This window comes from Carettochelys insculpta, chromosome 19 (genome assembly GCF_033958435.1).
Source record: "Carettochelys insculpta isolate YL-2023 chromosome 19, ASM3395843v1, whole genome shotgun sequence".
NCBI lineage: Eukaryota > Metazoa > Chordata > Testudines > Carettochelyidae > Carettochelys > Carettochelys insculpta.
In genome coordinates, this window is record NC_134155.1 from 6,894,827 (window position 1) to 6,914,088 (window position 19,262).

The following is a 19,262-nucleotide window of genomic DNA, read 5'->3' on the forward strand; positions in this document are numbered from 1 at the left end:
TTGAATGTCATTTTGATCATTGTCTGCATGTCTTTGGGTCCATGTCTCCAGAGCAATACAGAAAAAGAGCCTAAAAGGTGAATATTTCTCTATAAGTCATTTTGGGGATTGCAAGATTCTGTGATCTGCCAATATATTCTTCCTACTAAAGGTTGTTCCTGTGGTTGGGAGGAAGACTCTCTCAAAAGCCACATCTTCTCAGAGGTGTCATGTGTGTGGGTTTGTGGAGAAAAAAGGTAAGCCAAAATTTTAATGAGTTAAAAGAAATCACCATTGGGTGAGATGTATGTGATCTCTGATCATACTTCTTCTTTGTACCTGTTCCTGATCCCACTATGTCCCTGCTGGGTGACTCGGACATTGCATCAGCCAGCCGTTCCCGAAGACCCTCGTCAGTGTGCTCCATGGAAGACATGTGACGGAGACCAAAGCTCTCAGGCCAACTTCCACAGACTTCCAGCAGCGTCACACTCCGATCAAAGGCACCTTTAAGAAACAGACGGGAAATGCTTGTTGACTAGTTTAGACACCAGAATTAATCTATCTCCATACCGATATGAACTTTGTAATAATTTACAAAGAAGAGGAAGAACTGTTTGGATTCTGATTTCACAATGTATCTGAAGAACCCATTTTGGCATATTAATTAAAACTGTGATGTTAACATACACAAATCATTGCAGGAATAATTAGTTACAGCCTCAACTAGTAGCTTCTAGCAACAGGAAGCAAATAGTTTCTTCAATCAATTAAAAGCAAAACTATCAGGGTAAAAATCATGGGCCAGGTTTTGTTCTCACACTAGCGTAAAGCAATACCAGTAAAGTTAATGGTGTAAAGGTAGTGTAAATGACCATTTAAAAAAATCCATGTCTATCTCATTAATAGCACCATAGACAATTAAAATTATTTTTTTAAACATATGACTTTTCTTCTACTATATATTTGTTAATTTTTTTTCCATTCCTCCTATCTTGGACAATGAAAACAGACTATTCATTTTCTCTTTGCGAACAATCAAAATTTCTAGTCAATTTCATTTTCATTTTCTCCTGCACCAGAATAATGTTCTGATGTTTGGACTTTGATGGTTGCTTTTGAGGGCAGTGTGTAATGTGAATGCTATCTTTAAAAAATCCTTCCAGTGGAACACAAAAGCGTTTCTATTGATCTAAGTTGCTGTGTGAATGTGTTTCTACAAAAATGGCATTTTAGGCCAAACAGATCTAAACAGTGTCTCTTTCATCAGTGACGCAATATTGGAGTTGCTGGCTGTTGTGACAGAGTGCAACGATACAGTCTCCAGAAAAGATACTTAAACTAATTCCTTAACTTACAGTTGTTTCCTAATTCGTAATAGTACATGATGTTCTGGTGAATGCAAAGATTAGCTTCTGAATCCAAGATCACTTCAAAGTACAAATTAAAATGATTCTACTTTAATATACAGCAAGGCTTCTGTGAAGGCTTACTTTAAATCATTCCCACTTGGAGCAAGATTACAGTTACGCTTTGTTGCTTCGAGCACATACCATTTACTCAACTATTAGGAAACCAAAGATGCAGCATTTATTGTGCTTGGTTTCTGCCAGCCTACAGAGGAGAAAAAATGCAAATGCCAAAGTTTCTCAAAGTTAAAAGTACATGAAACACGTCCTTGTTATCAGGTCTTTGGTTCTCCCCTTTGATCAGCCGTCAGAAACTATCTACACTTGTACACTGTGACTGTACAGTTTCATAGCACACTCTCTGCCAATGACAGGTGGTAATAGAAAGGGTGAGAGACCAAGCCCTGTGGCAGGCGTCCTTTCCTCTGATAACATCCAAAGTACTGGGTGATAACCGTTAGTAAACACTCGGGGAGCCAGTTAATCCATACATCAGCAAAGAGGGGCAGATAATTTTGAACTCTAATAGCCTGGACAAAAGCACAGAGGATGGCATTCAGGGATTTATATGGGCTGCAGTGGTGACTTCTGGCTCCTGAATTTCATCAGTGCCTACAGCTTTGATTTATCTCTTTGACTGGCTGCAGAGGAGATTCCTGGCACTAGAAAACCATCAACACTGCGACGGGCCTCTACAGAATGGGAACGTGGCTCTTGCGTGACACATGCACTTGAACTCTGGATGAATCCCAGGTTCAATCTATAGGAAGGACAACCAAATATTTCAGCTTTTTAATGGGATTTTTTAATGGGTTTACTTGGCTTCTCCAGGCATTTAGTTTGTTTTTGAAGGAAAGCCCTTTGAAAAAATTGCAGCGAGGTGGGAGAAGTCAGATCTATGCATCACTTCTATGTTGCCAACTTCCTTAACTGTTTGTGAAATAGCAAGATTTGGCTTTTTGTAAAAATACTTCTCTTTTCGGAATGCTCATATGTTGCTTTAGGAGGCCAAATATTGAGGCTCTCACTCCGCTCCACCTCAGTCACTCCCGCACTGACTTAAATAACTTGAGTTAGGGCTGTGTAAATACCTGGACAATCATTATGGGACTTTTATTACTGAAAGCAAAAATAATATGGTACAGGGAGGACTTTCAGAAACTCCCACAGGTTTTCCCCACTGAGCATGAGAATGATAATAAGAGATCTTGTCTTTATTAGCATCAGTTCTTATTCTGAAAGCAAGACGTGAAACACTTTCTGCCCCTCTAAGCAGACATCTGAAAAATAAAGCCAATGTTTTTTGAATGCCAAGACGACTGCCTACGTGCACAAGTCGAAACTTCACCGAGTGCTCCTCTTTAGTTCCAGAGACACTTGAGTGAGAGCAAAGGAGACAAGTGTAGCATTACCTCTGAAATCAGGGCCCCGAGAGCTGCCAGAAGTTCTTAGCAGCAATGTGTGAGGTGCAAGTGTTAATGTAAATGCAGGTTACGGGGATTAACTGCAGCGAATGCTTTCTTGTAAAATAAACAGAATGGCTTGTGACACTCCCGTGTTATCTTTTCCTCCCTTTTCACTCCTTTTCCACATTACGTGCACAAGTCTGGTCATAAATTTCATGTCAGGACAACGAGCTACGATTCAGCCTCCTCAGCCATAGGCCCAAAACTTGATTACCAGTCTGTCTGCGAATAGCACTAAGTGGGCATGCAAAGGGGCTTTGTGCTGGCAGATAAGCGCTGCCTGGTGGACTAGGCTCCACCAACGTATTCTTCCTTTATTATATAAACACTGATTTATTTAACTGTCTGTATACCAGAGCAATACACAGCTACGCTGCAAAGCAACAGTACTATGGAGCGTGTGAGCATCTCAGTTATTCATAATCTAATAAAAAATGGAATCCATCCATCTTTATCATAGCATCACAGAATCCTAGGGCTGGAAGTGACCTCAGGAGGTCATCAAGTCCAGCCCCCTGCCTAAAGTAGGATCAAACCTATCTAAATCATTCCAGCCAGCACTTTGTCAAGCTGGGGCTTAAAAACCTCCAGGGATGGAGATTCTACCAACTCTCTAGGTAATGCATTCCAGTGCTTCACCACCCTTCTAGTGGAATAGTTTTTCCTAATATCCAACTTACACCTCCTGCTCTGTAACTTGAAACCATTGCTCCTTGTTCTGTCATCTGTCACTACTGAGATCAGTCTCTCTCCATCCTCTTTAGAGTCCCTCTTCAGGAAGTTGAAGGCTGCTATCAAATCGCCCCTCACTCTTCTCTTCTGCAAACTAAATAAGCCCAAATCCCTCAGCCTCTCCTTGTAGGTCAGGTACTCCATTATCCACCCATTTATCATTGTTACCATAGCACCAATCCTAGTACTATCTAGGAAACACAATGGAGCAAGGAGTAAAGATGGGTCATAACTGCTGCCATTTATATAACTCACACACTCCCTGATCCTCAGCAAGTCAGATAAAATGGAACCTAACCCTCAACCAAATGGATTATTTTGTACTATTCAGCCAGAATCACCAGTTCTGCTGGCCTTCACACAAAAGTCTCTTTTGAATTCCCTTAGGAAGATTAAGATTTCCTTGCCATGTAGCTTCAAATATGCCTTGTTATTGGGTCAGCAGACAACATTAAAGCTTATTAAAGGGAAATGATTCTCCAATTGCAGATTTAGGAACTGGATATTTTTACACTTAGGACTACAGCTTTCTAAAGTGTGTGAAATCACTGGCTGGCTATTTCCAAACAGTTTCTAATGTTCTATGCCTTTTATACACTAATATAAGTGTGTGAAGAAAGCCCATGGAATTCCATACAAACTGGTAGCATCCTAGCTATTTATGAAATTGTTTTATGTTGTACTGTTTGCTCCAATGTCCCCTTTCCCGTACTTGTACCAGAAGGTCTGGGTTTTGAAGAGCTAGGTTCATCAAACTTCTCATCACCGGGCAGGTTGTGGCTTAGGAATAAGATTTAAGGCACCATTCTGCTCTCAAAATCCACAGAAAACATCCAGAAGTTTATGGCAACAGGGATATGGTTTGGGAATGCATGATGCCGGTTAACAGTCTACAAAACATTTGACAGAGAGCAGGTTTTGAAGGGCGTGTTTACTGACAACTGTTGAAATCTTACTGACAGCCACAAAAATAAGACTGTGATGTGTGAAATCAGCCTTTTCTGCTGTATTAATCTACTAACATACTTTCTCTGTTGGTGAACAAGTTGCCATCTAGCTGGAGAAGTTACAGTAATTTAGAACAGTGTAAGAGAGAAACAAAATCTGGTACCATTTTAGCCACAAAAGATTATAGGTGAGGTTCTGGTCGCTCTGAGAGTTTTGCCATTTATTTCATTCACTTCAATGGAATTAGAATTTTAGAACCTCTGGGCAGATACCTTTGACACAAACAGCACATTCACCTCTCTCTTCACGTGCTGATGATTGGCCCCTATTGAACCCAGCCATTGCACCTGATATGCTTTATTACACAAAATGCACACAGCTATAATTATACTTTATTTGAAGATTACTATTGTTATTTGAAAAATCTAACATATCTTAATAATAAAATCTATTGCCAGGAAAGACTCTCTGTAAAATCCAAAACGAACGTTGATACATTTTGCAGCTAAATACCTACATCTGAATATCAATATTCTCAATTATTTCAGCTCAGGTCCATCTTTAACAAGAGTACTTTGCTTTGCAACTCTAGTTTGTTTATCTTCACACTACCCAAAAAACATTCTGGAGTAATTCTGCCCTCAGACAGCCCCAGGCAACTCTGACTGATTCTAATACATAGGCACCTGTGAAGACCATTTTCTTCAGAACGCCTAATTCTCTTATATTAGTTTTACCTTTGTGCAACTCTACTGATGCTGACCTTGTACTATAGTTACTCCTTGTTTACACCAGTGAAAGTGAAATCAGAACCAGACACAATCTGTTGCTTAACAGTTCTCAACTAACTGCCTGACTTTCTCTTATTATTCAAACGAGACCATTTTGCTTCTCCTGCATGTTTTTCTTTATTATTATAATTGTCTCAGGCCTTTAATATAAAAGAAAAATTAAATCAAATTCCACCAATGGGAAAAAGCCTCAAATCCTTGGAAACCTTCTTGATTTTCACACTTAGCAGCACTAACGCCCAAGAAAACTGGGCCAGCTTTATTTCTTCTTGGAAAAAAAGACCTGGGGCTTAAGAAAATGTTTAAAAGTATTTTAATGTTTCTACTATGTTATTTTTCTAAGTCAAAATTGCTACGCTATATCTTTCACTGTGGCCCTTTAATTCAAAAGCCAGGGGAATTTTTTTTCATTAAACTCCTAGGATGGCTTTAGTTAAAATATAAAATCAAGTAGCTCCATTTCCTGTCTTCTGAGGAAAAGTCAAACAAAAATAATACATCGTCCAAAAATATAGTAATGGTTTGACAGTTCGAAGCCTCACCTTGCATATTGCAACACACACATGAGCAAAAATAACAGAGTAAATAGGAAAGGAAATGACCCGACAATTTTAATCAAGAAAAGATGCTTTCTTCCCATGAAAGAGACATGAGTTTGACTGTACTGGAAATGGCAAAGTCTGGAAGTGTTATTGAGACAGTCCCTGAGGGAGAGGGTATGCTCTCCTTCACTATACTATCAGCTGGTTAAGCAGTATGGATGGGCTCTGAAGGCAGTCCCATCCCATTCTGGACCGGAAATATTGGTGACCACAATGTAAGCATCACCAACATGTCTGTACCACTGAGTTATGGGAGAGACCCCCACGGGGGTATGTATGTGCACGCGCGTGTGTGTGGAAACTCCCTGCCTGAAATAAAGAGGCAAATTATAACATCTAAAGAGCAACGGTTGAACTTTCCTACAGTGTTTGCCAATTCAATTCCATGCTATAACTCTACTACTCCATTGCCAGAAAGCAGCAGCATTTAGTTTACTCGAACAGGGACCTGTCCAAATTCCACTGCTAGCTGTGGAGGAAATGCAGCCTTCCCCAGTCGGCGGAATATCTGACTTTTATATGTGGATCCACGCTCAGTCGCATGCTATGTGGGCTGTAGCCGGAGTATGGTTCATATATTTCTTTCTAACTCACTATGTGGTATGTGCACTTCTAGTTGTTTCTGACAAACTTCAGAAACAATTCACCCTCTGTATGGTTTTAATAGCTCAAGGCTCGAGTGTTAATGAGCAGCTCTGGCTATGGTTGCACTAACGGGCTACATATGAAGGTAAGGCCATTACTCCATTCTCTTTGCCATACTGTCTTTCTCTAAAATTGTTCACACTCATGCTGGAAACAGGGCATGACTCACCCTTGCTGCAGTATGCCTGTACCTTTAATTATGTATACTTTACTGACTATGGGCCCAATTCTATTGGGTGCTGAGTACCTTCAAATCCTTCTGAAATCCTGGGAGACTAAGGCTGCTCAGTTTGACTGTCTGGGCTCATATGTTCCCTTTCAGCAGATTATGTTGCCTATTTCATTATAAGCAAGAGAAAAACAGTTATGAAAGAGAGAATGTGCATGATCAAAAGTAAAACCTGGCCTACATGAGTGGCACAGCGGAGCCCAAACCACTGCAGAAACTGAGTGATTCCATGGAAGAGGGAAGGGAGCAGGGTTAGCAGGAGAAATCCATATGGATTTGTACACATGGTGCTTCAGAGACCATACACTTCCATTGGCCAAAACACTCCCTCAAAGGAGAGTCCACGGACTAAGGATGTTAAAGACCTCTGACAACAGTAGGGGCTAAGCTGTGAATATGCTGGTTCTGTCTCACCTTCCTCTGAACGAGAATCCTAAGCAATGTTCCCTCTAATCTTTTCCATCCTTTTGTGGAATAAATTTTTATGTGCCCTCTGGCATGTGCACCACCAGTAGAAATCAAAACTTAGCAAGGGGTGCTCTGCTGATCCGCTGTGCAGCATGTATCTCTCTCCTGAGTGGCTGCACAAGCGCCCAGCGTACAGGGAACACTGGCCCTGACCCAAAGCCCATTTACGCAGTGAAAGGGGTTAAGGATCTCGTCTTAGACAAGCATGGCAGATGCTTTGGAACATTAGCTTGTGAACTAACCAGATATCCCAGAGACCGTCCCACTCTTCTAGTGTGAGCGAACTTCAATTCCCAGAGCTGAAGCAGCCAGCTCCTTTTATACATTCAAGGCAAAACAAATACAGAGGAAAGAATGTAAACATTGTTGTAAAAGACACAATAAAAGGTCGGCTGTTTGTTCATTTTGCTCCTGCTTGCCCAGCCGATCTGCAGCACTGAGGCTGAAATGCTTTGCCATTTTTAAACACCCTCCCCAACCCCATTCATTTAAAAATAGTTTCCTGCACGTTATATGAATAAGCAAACCCCAGGTTCTAAATCCAGGAGAACTTTGAAGTATGAAACCCATCGTCTATGACAACTATGTTTTCATTAATCAAAGTAGATGTTTCTAAAGCCATCAGATTTATCATGACTGGATTTCATATGTGAAACCCAATATACACACAGACATACACTGCTTGTCCTTTCGGATTAGTTGTGACCTTTTACTCTCCTTTCTAAAGGATCTGGATTTCCTCAAAGCAAGGCTGCCCTGTTTTGCCACACTATCAACCAAAGAAGCCTTGACAAAGTATGTTTTCATCTTGCAGATTTTTATGTCTGAGTATGAGTCTGGGTTAAGGTCAAAATATAAACGATTAAGAGTCTTTATTAAAAGCTGCCTTTGCCTCGAATGCTCTCTGCAGCTCTTCTGCACTCCACCAAACTGCAGTTTCACACCACATTGGTAGTAATACCATCTAGTCACCAAATGAGGGACCCAGGTTGTTACATAGGAGACCAGGTCTTAGGCTTATGAAGGCTGAGCAAAGCCACACAGCTAATACAATCTAATAAAAGGGGCCAGAGGTACGGCCCTTCCAGCAAACCGGGTGATTTCACCTTGAGGAGTCCATACTTCTCTCTCCTCCAGGCTGGAAATCTGGAATTAGGACAAGAACAAACAGGGGAGGGAAGTAGGTGGCTTAACGACTTCAAAGAAAACATGCAAACGCAACAATCCTGAGCGGTTGTCAGTGGAGACCCAAACGTACGGGCTTCTGCCACACTGCCTAAAAGAGCAATTCCATGACCTAGTAGCAGCAGTAGGTTATGCTTCTATATGCGGGGCAGAAACATGCACTAGAGGGGAATGATCTCTAATACGAACCAACAAGCATGAATGTGCACGAAGGAACATTTACCTGGCACCAGCAAGGTCCATAAGGGTCAGTTAGTGCACAACAGGATGGTGCATTTTTGAAATCACACACCTCTTGTGTACATTGCTACTCTGGGTCCACAAGCCTTTACTTTCTGTAAGCACCAGCTAGGAGAGGGGATCAAGCAACACTTATTGAGCATGTTATACAAATCAGCCTGTGTCTGTTTTTCCTCATCAGGTGGATTTCCATCCTTTATTTTCAATTAAAGGTTAGAGGCAAGGATCTATGTAACTGAAAATAGCTAAAGATATAGGAGAGTGGAAGAGGGTGGGAACCAGACCCTCAGCTGATGTAAATCACTAGAGCTCCATAGAAATCAATGGAACTACACCAATTTACATCAGTCTGGGATCTGGCCCAGAATGCTGCATAGGCCTTTTTTTTTTTTTTCCTTTTTAAATAGGTCTTTACTCTTCTAACTGGTGTACACCTGTCCTTTGTGCTATACAATCACAAATCAATGTCAAAGTTAGAAAAAGGCTACCGTTCATGTAACCTGAAAGCCAGTACCACATATTAAAGACAAACTACCTTTAAGAAATACGGCACACAAACTTCTGTAACAAATCTCTGTTATCCCTTACTGAAGAAAGAAAAGGCAAAGTCTTATAATAATTATACTTTATTTGGAAATCACAATTGTTATTTTAAATATCTAATATATCTTTATAATGAATCTATTACCAGCAGGGACTTTTACTCTGTGGAACCAAAAAAGAATGTAGATGCATTTTGCAGCTACATACCTCCATTTGAGTCACCAAGATCCTCAAATGTTTCAATGGTTTCCATTCTCACAAGAACACAATAGGCAGAGAAGGTAATAAGAAACAACAGGGAATAACATTACAGAGCATTGTCCCATCACGTTTAATTCTGACTGATGACTGGATGTTTTAAAGCAATACAGTAACCCTCAATTTAACAGAATAATGAGGGGAAGGGGTCCATTAATGCCGAAAATCCATTAAATGCCAGGGTTTACTGTATTCGTCCTAGTGTTCCCTGAGCCAGACTTCCCCAGACCCCCCCAGATATATGGGTGGCTCATCAGAGCTGCCGGAGCCAAAGGCAGAGTCACCGCCGCGGCCGGAGGAACTGCCACAGCTGAAGGCTCGCTTTGGCTGGAGGAGACACCCCAGCCGCAGGAGCCTCCAGCGCAGCTGCACGAGCTGCCATGTGCTCCTCCCACCAGGGGTGGGGTGCATACGCTGGCAGACAGCACTCATGTACACACCCCACCCCTTGTGGGAGGAGCACGTGGTGGCTTCAGCCGCAGTTGTGCCAGTGGAGGGTCCAGTGAGTATCTTCTTTGCGGGGAGGAGGGGAGGATTCAGTGGACTTCAGGACCAATGGGGGCAGGGGGTGGATGGATGTCTGTTGTTCCCAAAGTCTGCTGAACTGGGGCTCTCTAAACTGGGGGTTTACTGTAATTGTGGTGTATAAAAGTTGTGATGCTTCCTCCGAAAAGTATTTGACAGGGCTTATCTCTAGTATACTGTGGATCGATGCTGCAGTGATTGATCCACCGGCAGCTGATTGATTGTGTCTGCTTAGATGTGATAAATTGATCTCCGAGCACTCTCCTGTTGACTCTGGTACTGCATTAGGATGAGAGCAATAGGTGGAGTCAATGGGAGAACATTATGTGCTGACCTTACTGCATGGAAGACACCGCGGTAAATAGGTCCAAGTACGTTGACTTCAGCAGTGCTATTTGCATAGGGTGTGTGCAGATTTTCAGTGCTGCTGTTTAGTGATGAGTGGGCCTCCTCCCCCAGCCTGGCGAAATCTGGTCTTTTGTGTACTTTTACCTCTGTTACACCGATTTCATCGCGTGTGGGGGAAACCAGTTTCTCACACTGGGGGCCCTCCTGAGCCAAAAGGGAGTTGCAGAAGGGCCACAAGATTATTTTGAGGTGCGTATTGCATTCAAAGCTGGAAAGTCTAAAGAGCCGCAGCTCTTGGCCAGGCATCCAGCTCTGAGGGCAATTCCCTGCCAGCAGCAACACAGAAGTAAGGATGGCAATATCATACCCTGCCACTCTTCTGCACTGCTGCCTTCAGAGCTATTCAGCTGGAGAGTGGCGGCTACTGAGGACTCAGCTTTCTGGGCAGCAGCACAGGAGTAAAGGTGGCAATACCGTACCATGCTGTGCTTCCTTCTGTGCTGCTGCTGGTGGTGGCTCTGCCTTCAGAGCTGGCCTCCCAATGAGCAGCCACAGATGGCCATTTACTCAGCTCTGAAGGCAGCACAGTAGTAGTAACTCCTCCACAACACCCTTGCAACCCCTCCCACAAGTCCCTTTTGGGTCAGGACCCTTAAAATTACAACTCTGTGAAATTTCAGACATGGTAAAATTTACAATTTAAAAAATCTCATGACTGTGAAATTGACTAAAACGGACTGTGGATTTGATTGGCCCCTACTGGTGAGAATAAGTCTGTTACCACTATAAGACAATATGCCATTTTCAATTTCACTTACAGGCTGATTACTTTACTGTTAATGTCTTAATTTACTCAAAAAGGGCTTGGAGGTATACGTTATCTTAGTGACTTCATGCACAGGATCAAAAAATGTCAACTCTTTTGCACATAATTGAACATATTGTCTTACTTCAGTTAAGAAAAAAAAAGGATTTATCTCATTACCAATCCTCTAGTGCGTGCAAGTTCACATAGGTATGAGAGAAGCACACATAATAGATTAGAAGGGGATTGTATTTACCCACAGGTAAGGAAAGATCTGTCAATTCATCAGATTTTTTGGATACCTGAGCTCTTATATTACACATTGAGACACAAGCATGGATTTGTCATACTGTTTGAGACTTAATGGGCTTTGTTGGAGCCAAGGAATTTATTTTGATTGTGCTTCATTTAAATTTAAAAAATGTTGTAAAAAATGGAGCAGTGTTATGTATTAACGCACCATTCAAACTGTAACAGGATACTCCTTGTGTCTAGCAATGTAGCATGTAAAGTACACACTGGGTTTGCAAATTTGAATTCAAGATCGTGGAACGTGGTTTACAGCAGGGGTGGCTTTGGAACCTGGCAAACTGCCAGACGCTTTATTTACTTGCACCAGATCATGTATGGCCACTCACAGCGCCCGTTGGCTGTTTCCCAGCCAATGAGAGCTGCAGGAAGTGGGGCAGGCTGGGCCACCACTTCCCCCAGCTCCCATTGGCTGGGAACACTGAACCGTGGCCAACAGAAGCTGTGAGCAGCCAGAGTGGCTAGCAATGCATCAGGGACTAATCCTGGCAAACCACATCTGGCCTTCAGGCTGCTTATTGCTCACCCCGATTTAAAGCCATTAGTGTCAAACTGGGACACCATAGCTCAATTTTTGCTGTTAAATTAGGTTCCTCCCACATCTTGCATATTTTTCCACCCTGGTGCTCACTAAGAGCAATGTAGTATAATCAGTTTCTTCTGCGTGGAGACTGCAGGTTGCAACTTTACTGCCCAAAGTACTTTTCAGTGCCACTCGGATTGTAAAGGAGTTTTGTGCTGACCCATCAGCTGCTCTGTGCTGTGGAATGAAATTTTAATGTTAATAAAACATTAATTTAATTTTTATTCTAACTTTTAATTCCCTAGCACAGGATCCAAGAATACTTTGCAATTCTGGAACTTTGGCCTTATCTTCTTGGACTGAGTCATCGATTGATGGATCTCATCTTCTACGATGCCATTGGCAAGAGACGAAACCAATCCTTGATGAGCAGAACTGATTAGAGATGTCATATAAAAATGCCAACTGCCGGTCTTGTACGTTCTTTTCGGATCCTGCACTTTTCCTGTAGCGCTTGGATACGCTGATTCTCAGCGCAGTTAGAAGACTGTACAGCGGTTTGCGACCAGGACAATCTATCCTGAACTAGAGCTACCAGATCACTGGAAGATATGTCACATGACTTCATATTGGCCTTTAAGATGTCTTTATAGCACTTATACCGACCACTGATAGACCACTTTCTATGAGCAAGCTGGCCATAGAAGACCATCTTTAGTATCCGTGTATCATCCATCCTCCTAACATCACCACTCCAGCAAACCTCTTTGTTCACGGGTTTTGGTTCTGCGCCCATGACACCACACAGTTTAAGAACTTCTGTGCTAGGAATTTTGTTTCTCCAATTCATGTGGGCAGTCTTCCTCAGACAGAGCATATGGAACTGATTGAGTTACAAAACATTGAGTTGGTATATTGTTCAGGACTCCGAACCACACAGCAGGATATTCAGGACAACTGCCTGATAAACTGCTGTCTTGGTATGGAGTTTAATACCAGTGCCTTGTCTACTAACTCCTGCCACTGATCTAATGTACATCACTTCAGCTATGCAAATGACTTACCGCGGTGTCTTATGTGCGGTAGGATAGGTGGGGGCTGCTTTCCTGTGGATGCGGGCTACTTTTCTCATCCTGGTGGCGTACCGGTGCCAATGAGAGAGCGCTCAGAGATCAATTTATCAAGTCTAAGCAGACATGATCAATTAATTGCTGGTGGATCGATTGCTGCAGTGTCGATCCCTGGCATAACAGAGACAAGCCCAAAGACTGTGACTGCGCAAGTACTGGCCAATAATATTAATAACGAGCTTGTGTGTCTGTTGAATGACAGCCACCTGTGGCACAGTCTTATTATTCTTTCTTAGCACAGCACCCAGCACAGTGGTATCCTGGTCCATTATTAGAGATCCTAAATACTGCAGTAACACCAGTAAGAAAGCTTCCCAGGTAGAGACTGATCTCAATGGCATTACATAAGAGATGAATTTGGTAGATGATGCTGAGATAAAATAGTAGCTAGCATCCTCCTCACGTTTCAGTTGCACTAGAGATGAATGAAGTTTTGGAACTTTGCTGGAAAAAATTCTCTCTGGAAAAAAACAGACTACATTTTTATATATTGTGTCCATAGGCAAAGAGAAAAAGAAAGAGTTTCCTACCAGAAAAGAGAATATCATCTGTGTATTAGAATTTGCTACAAGTAAAACAGAAGAAGGAACTACACAAGCAGGCAAGTACCCAGGAGAACTGTGATGGTTGTCTTATACCAGTAACGATCAGATAACAATAAAACAAATTTTTTTTTGCAATGTAGGAATACCTAAGTGACATTTAGACAGAAAGTCAGGAGCTGGAAATGTCTCTATAACGTGTCTCCTGCACCTTGCAATACTAAAACATGGTGTGATTTAATTATTAACCAATCTAAGGTATTTACCAATCAGAATGATTTTACTACATTATTAACCAAATGTAGGCTATTTGGCCAGGCATTCACTGTGAGAATAATGTACATACATATAGTAAATGAAACAATGAAGTCACATTACTGTAGTTTTTCTTCACTTCTGAACTCCGAAGGTTTCCAAAAGCCAGCTGATACAGAAATAGAAACTAAAGTAGTTTTTTAAGGTGAACCACTAATCCCACTCACGACCCCAAATTTAAAATTTATTGGTCTTACTTCACTATGAGATAACGTATGCTTCAGTTTCAAGCTATTGGCTAAGGCCAGGCCTATACTAGCCTGGAAGGTTGACAGCTGCTACGCGATTTAAGGTATGCCAATTGTGTACCTAAAATCAACTTTGCAGCCAGCAACTTCTGTGGCTGTCTTCATAGCAGGTCAATGGGAGCGCTCCTCCTGTCGAACTCCTTAATCCTTGAGGTTTGTGAAGAGGTATGAGGTTAACAATGGCCCCAGAAAAGTGTTGTTTTGCATATGCGGTCAATGTGAGTGGTTGATCTTCCACAGCAATGTAGATGTAGCCTAAGAAGTGCTAGCACACAGATAAATACTCATAAAAACCATGCAATTGGTGTGCATTCGAAACTGGGGCAAGAGGAGATGAGCAACTAAGGAGTTCTGTTTCTCCTGCTGTCTCTGCCAGAGCCCATAATACAACTTTAGGACTTGAACGTCTGAAACCAATTGCTATTTAAGAATGCTACTTACAACTGCATCCTGAAAGAAATCTTTCTTGAACATCCATGTCTGGCCTTCAAACAACTCCTCAATCTATCTAAGGTCATCATCGGTATCAAGCTCCCCATGCATTAGGGGTATGTTTATACTGACTGGAAGATTAGGGTTTATCTTTCCGGGTTCAGTTTAGTGCACTAAGTGGGAACATGCTAAATCGAATCATCAGGGCTTGACAGTCGACTCCGGTACCATTCATTCGCGAGAGGAGTAAGGGAGGTCAATAGGAACGTTTCTTCTGTTGACCCGCCTCTGTGAGGACAGCCTGATAAATCGATCTTGGATACATCTAAAATTGACCGAGTAACAGGGAGAAAGCTGTGCTAGTCTATATACTTTCAAAACAAAAATGACTATTTTTTGTTCTCTGAGCCTTGAATATTGAATCTGTTTTGGTATGGCTATGATCTGAAGAAGTACATCTGTCCCATGAAAGTTCATCATCAAATAAATTATTCTGTTAGTCTTTAAAGTGCTACTGGACTGCTTTTTTGTTTTAAGATTGACCTGTGTATCTAAGATCAACTTTCAGGACCTGGCCTAAGACACATCATCTCAAAGTGGACCAAACCCTGCCAGAACAACAGATGCAAAACCTGCAGCTGCATCTCCACTACTACAACAACAAACACTCCCCTTAACACACCTCCTTCAAGATCCCCGAGTCCCATGCATGCTTGTCACGTGTTGCTTTCCTCGTACAGTGCACGAATTGCCCCCACAACAATGTGGGAGAAATGAGACAATCACTATGCTCCTCAAATGAATTCACACAGAAAAATAGTAAGACAAAACACACCACAATCACCTGGCGCTGGATACCATTACCCTGCGTCTGACCTATCAGTCATCACCGTTAAGAGATGAGAGATTACTTAAACTCATAACTCTGCTGGACACTAAAAAACTTGGTCTTAATAAAGTCACTGGCTTTATGGCTTCTTAAAACAACCTGTATCCCAATAAGCATCCTTGCTAATTCTATGACTGTAAAGCTGTTAACAGGCCACTTCACCTTGAATGGTCCCTTAGAATATGTGCTAACCCAGGCCTCGTCCAAGTCTTTGTAGAACTCAAGATGGCACACTGACAGCAGGGCACAGCCAGTAGACTGGTCCCAGCAGGCACAGCACCCATGGCAACCACTTTGCTCACCCTGCCCTATGGCTGGGCCTGTGCTAATTATTTAGGCTTTTCAATCTTATATTCAGCTGCGACACTTTTAGCACCTTTCCCAGACCTGAAGACACAGCTCCTTGCAGCTTGAAAGTGTTTCTCCCCAACCAACAGGAGTTGGTCCAATACCTTGGTCCAAATCTTAACCTCACTCACATTCTCACTTTCATTATGACAACAGTCACAAAAATGGCCCCCTCTCTTTGCACAGTCTATACTACTGTAGTTACATCCAACCCATGTAGCAATTTCCCAGAATAAATTTAATTCCCCAGCCATATATCATTCAGAGTTTGGGACACTGTGGGTGTTTTCATTAGCTGAATAGACATTAGGATATTTTCAGCCATTCACAGCAGAGATTTTCTTGTTAATTCTACAATTTCTACCAGCATATGCTTTATAATTATTTTCCTAAGGGAACCCTGGAGAGATAATGGTCTTCCCTTGACACCTTCTGTAGCAAACCTTCATGAGTTAAAATGTAATGTTGTTGGGAAAGTATCTAATGACCTTCGCTCAGCCTCTTACAGCAATAACTTTCAAATAAAGTGCTTCACAAATAGTGAGAGAGAGAGCTAAACTAAAAAAAAATGCAGTTTAGCTGGAGTTCAAGGCAGAAGGTACTCAAGTCAAGAGCAGTAAAGGTCCTGGAAATTAGCTTGTTTACGAAGCTTCAACACATCAGCGAACTGAGTAGGTCTCACCCGTTTTACAGATCGCAAACCACACAGGCCAATGTGGAGGTGGATACGGGGCAGTTCTCCTGGGGCCTTGGTGATTCTAAAGGGCTCAAGTCTCCTGGTTGCTGCCATTACTGCAGCAGCATCCAGAGCCCCAGGCACTTCAGACTTGCTGCTGGAGAGCCATGTGGTGCCCTCCAGAGCCCCATGCCTGACTGACCTAGCACGGAGGGGCCCTGCATGACCCGGGTGGTGCGGGGGGCTGGCTGCCCCACCCCATTTCCTTCGGCCCAAGGCCCCACGCCTTCCAAGAGTGGAGAGATGGCACCCCTCCCCCGCATTGCTAAGGGGCCCAGCAATCATCTCAGTACCCCTTGACACTGGGCCGGATCCTCAGTTAGTATAAATAGACCATTGTCACTGAAATAAATGGAGCATGATCATTTACAACAGGCAAGGATCTGGCCACAGAGTGGCTACAGTGATGTGTCCAAGGTCAGAGAAGAGTCATTGGCAAGGTCACCACTGGAATCAAGATTTTCTGATTCCTGCTCTTATTCTCCAATCACTTACAAGGCGATATGGTCAGTCACGAAATCCTTAGCTCAAACACAGACTACCTGTGTGCCATACCTGTTCTCCCTGGAAATTCAATCTGCCTGCAATCTGAAGAGCTAACATGGAGTTTCCCGGCTCAGGAAAGAAAAATTGTCTCAATCTTTTGTCCAGGTCCTGATGGCACCGTACCGCAAGTTTGGAGTTACACCTACTGAACACCTAGCTCTGAATTTAGGGCTTGACCCTGCAGCCTGCTGAGCATTTTGGCCTAGGTTCAGCAAAGATTTTAAGCACATGCTTTATTTTAAGCATACACATAGCCTCATGGACTTCAACGGCAATATGCACATTTAAAGTTAAGGGTGTGCTTAATGGGATGCTGGGTTGCTACGTGTTCAGCAACCTACAGGATCAAGCACTTACTTCCTACCAAATCACGTCTAACAGGCTATTTCATTCCAACCATGTATGGTACAGAGCTTATACACAAAGCCCAGCTGGTCCTGAGCCAACAGACCAGTGCTCACTGTCTCAAGCTTCCTTCTGAATACATTCAAGAGGTTTCGCCCTTGTCACTTATATTATTCATCAGACATCTGGTGGCTGTATAAGGCAGAGTGGCATTGCAAGGTGAGATGATTGAGTGAAAAAATTATTGCAGCTGGCATGTCCTGGCCTCAGGCTTTCAGCCATTTAACTCATCTCACTCTCATCCTTAGAACAGACTCTACTCAAAGGGCAGGAAATTTACCCTTTTACATGACTCATGTTTGCACTGGGTAATTTGGGATAATAATGCCAAATGCAAACTGGGATTAGGAATCAAGGGTTCTTTCCTTATGGTTAAATATAAAGCTTCAGTGAATGGATGTGAATTTTAAAAAATATACAGGGGTTATGCAACCCACTTGAATAATTACACTATTGTTTTACCTGACAGCTGCTAGTCAGTGACTAAGGTTAGGTCTACACAGCAAACTTATTTCAAAATAACAGCTGTTCTTTCGAAATAACTATCCTAGCACACCCACAAGGCAACCGCTATTAGAAAATAATTTCAAAATTATTTAGAAATTGGTAAACCTTGAGGAATTGTGCCTGTTTCGAATAAAGGGTTGTTGAGACAGGGAATAGAGCTTATTTTGAAATAAGCTATAGTGTGTCCAATGGCTCTATTTTTAAATAGGCTGTATTTGTGTAGAGAATGTATTTTAAAATAGCTAAGTGCTGTTTTGAAATGCATTCTGTGTGTACTAGCATTATTTCTATGTAAGCTATTCTGGAATACCTTATTTCAAGACAAGGCTGCTATGTAGACATACCCTAAATGGGAAAGGAAATACAAAGGATTACAAATGTAGTGTATTTATAATTCTTTATTTTTACTGGTATATTTTCCAGTTGCAATTAATTGTCTTAATGAGTGTTTCTGCTGTCTTCTCTCATCTGATTGCAAAGTAGAAATAAAGACAGCATGGAACAGATTTTCATAAGAAGGCACATGACCATTCGTTCACAGTTTAAGCAACAAAAAAAAAAAGACAAGTTAAATGCTCAGCTATACTGGCATAGCCTCTTGGACTCCAATAGAATAATGCGGCTTCGTGGATCTGATCCTAGATTATGTTGCCTGACCTCTTAAATCAGAATTCCCAATTTAACTTTCTATAGTTTGGCAGGGTTCTGCCTTAGTACCAGACCCAGAATTGTAAAAGTTATCGGGATAAGAACCCTGATATGCATGAGAAAGAGTCTCACATTCCGGAAAGGCCCCTGGAATTTGTAACACTTTTACTAGCAAACTTAGCAAAAGCACACACTCCGACCCCGTCTTCACAATTGCTGAAGACTTTCTGCCTGTTGAGCACCTGCATAGTCACACCATCTGTTGCAGAGATTTATAAGCAGGGAGACAGGGTATCCATGAGAAGTCCTATTGGTGGCATGCTGAAAAGAGCTCAACAGCACAGGCCGTGGTTAGCCCTGTAATGAGATTCTATGGCCAACATGAAATATTTGAAAGGATTTCCATTATCTTCTCTCCACAGCTACTCTTCCTCATTCTAATGAAGTTGGGATGCTCTTTTCACGGATCATTACATCATTTAGCCCAAACTTGCCGGAACGTATGTCTACT

The 19,262-nt window shown here is 42.1% G+C and overlaps 1 protein-coding gene across 9 annotated transcripts in view; it reads right to left on the bottom strand.

The window, feature by feature from the left end:
- BCAS3 (BCAS3 microtubule associated cell migration factor) overlaps positions 1-19,262 on the bottom strand; it is a 548,857-nt gene that overhangs the window by 39,951 nt on the left and 489,644 nt on the right. For 7 of the 9 annotated variants that reach the window (XM_075013784.1, XM_075013782.1, XM_075013780.1 and 4 more), the window contains one exon: positions 319-486. In XM_075013784.1, coding sequence (XP_074869885.1) covers positions 319-486 — 168 coding nt within the window. Of the gene's footprint in view, positions 1-271; positions 487-19,262 lie in introns of all 9 variants that reach the window. The other 2 variants (XM_075013788.1, XM_075013785.1) reach the window with 2 other exon arrangements.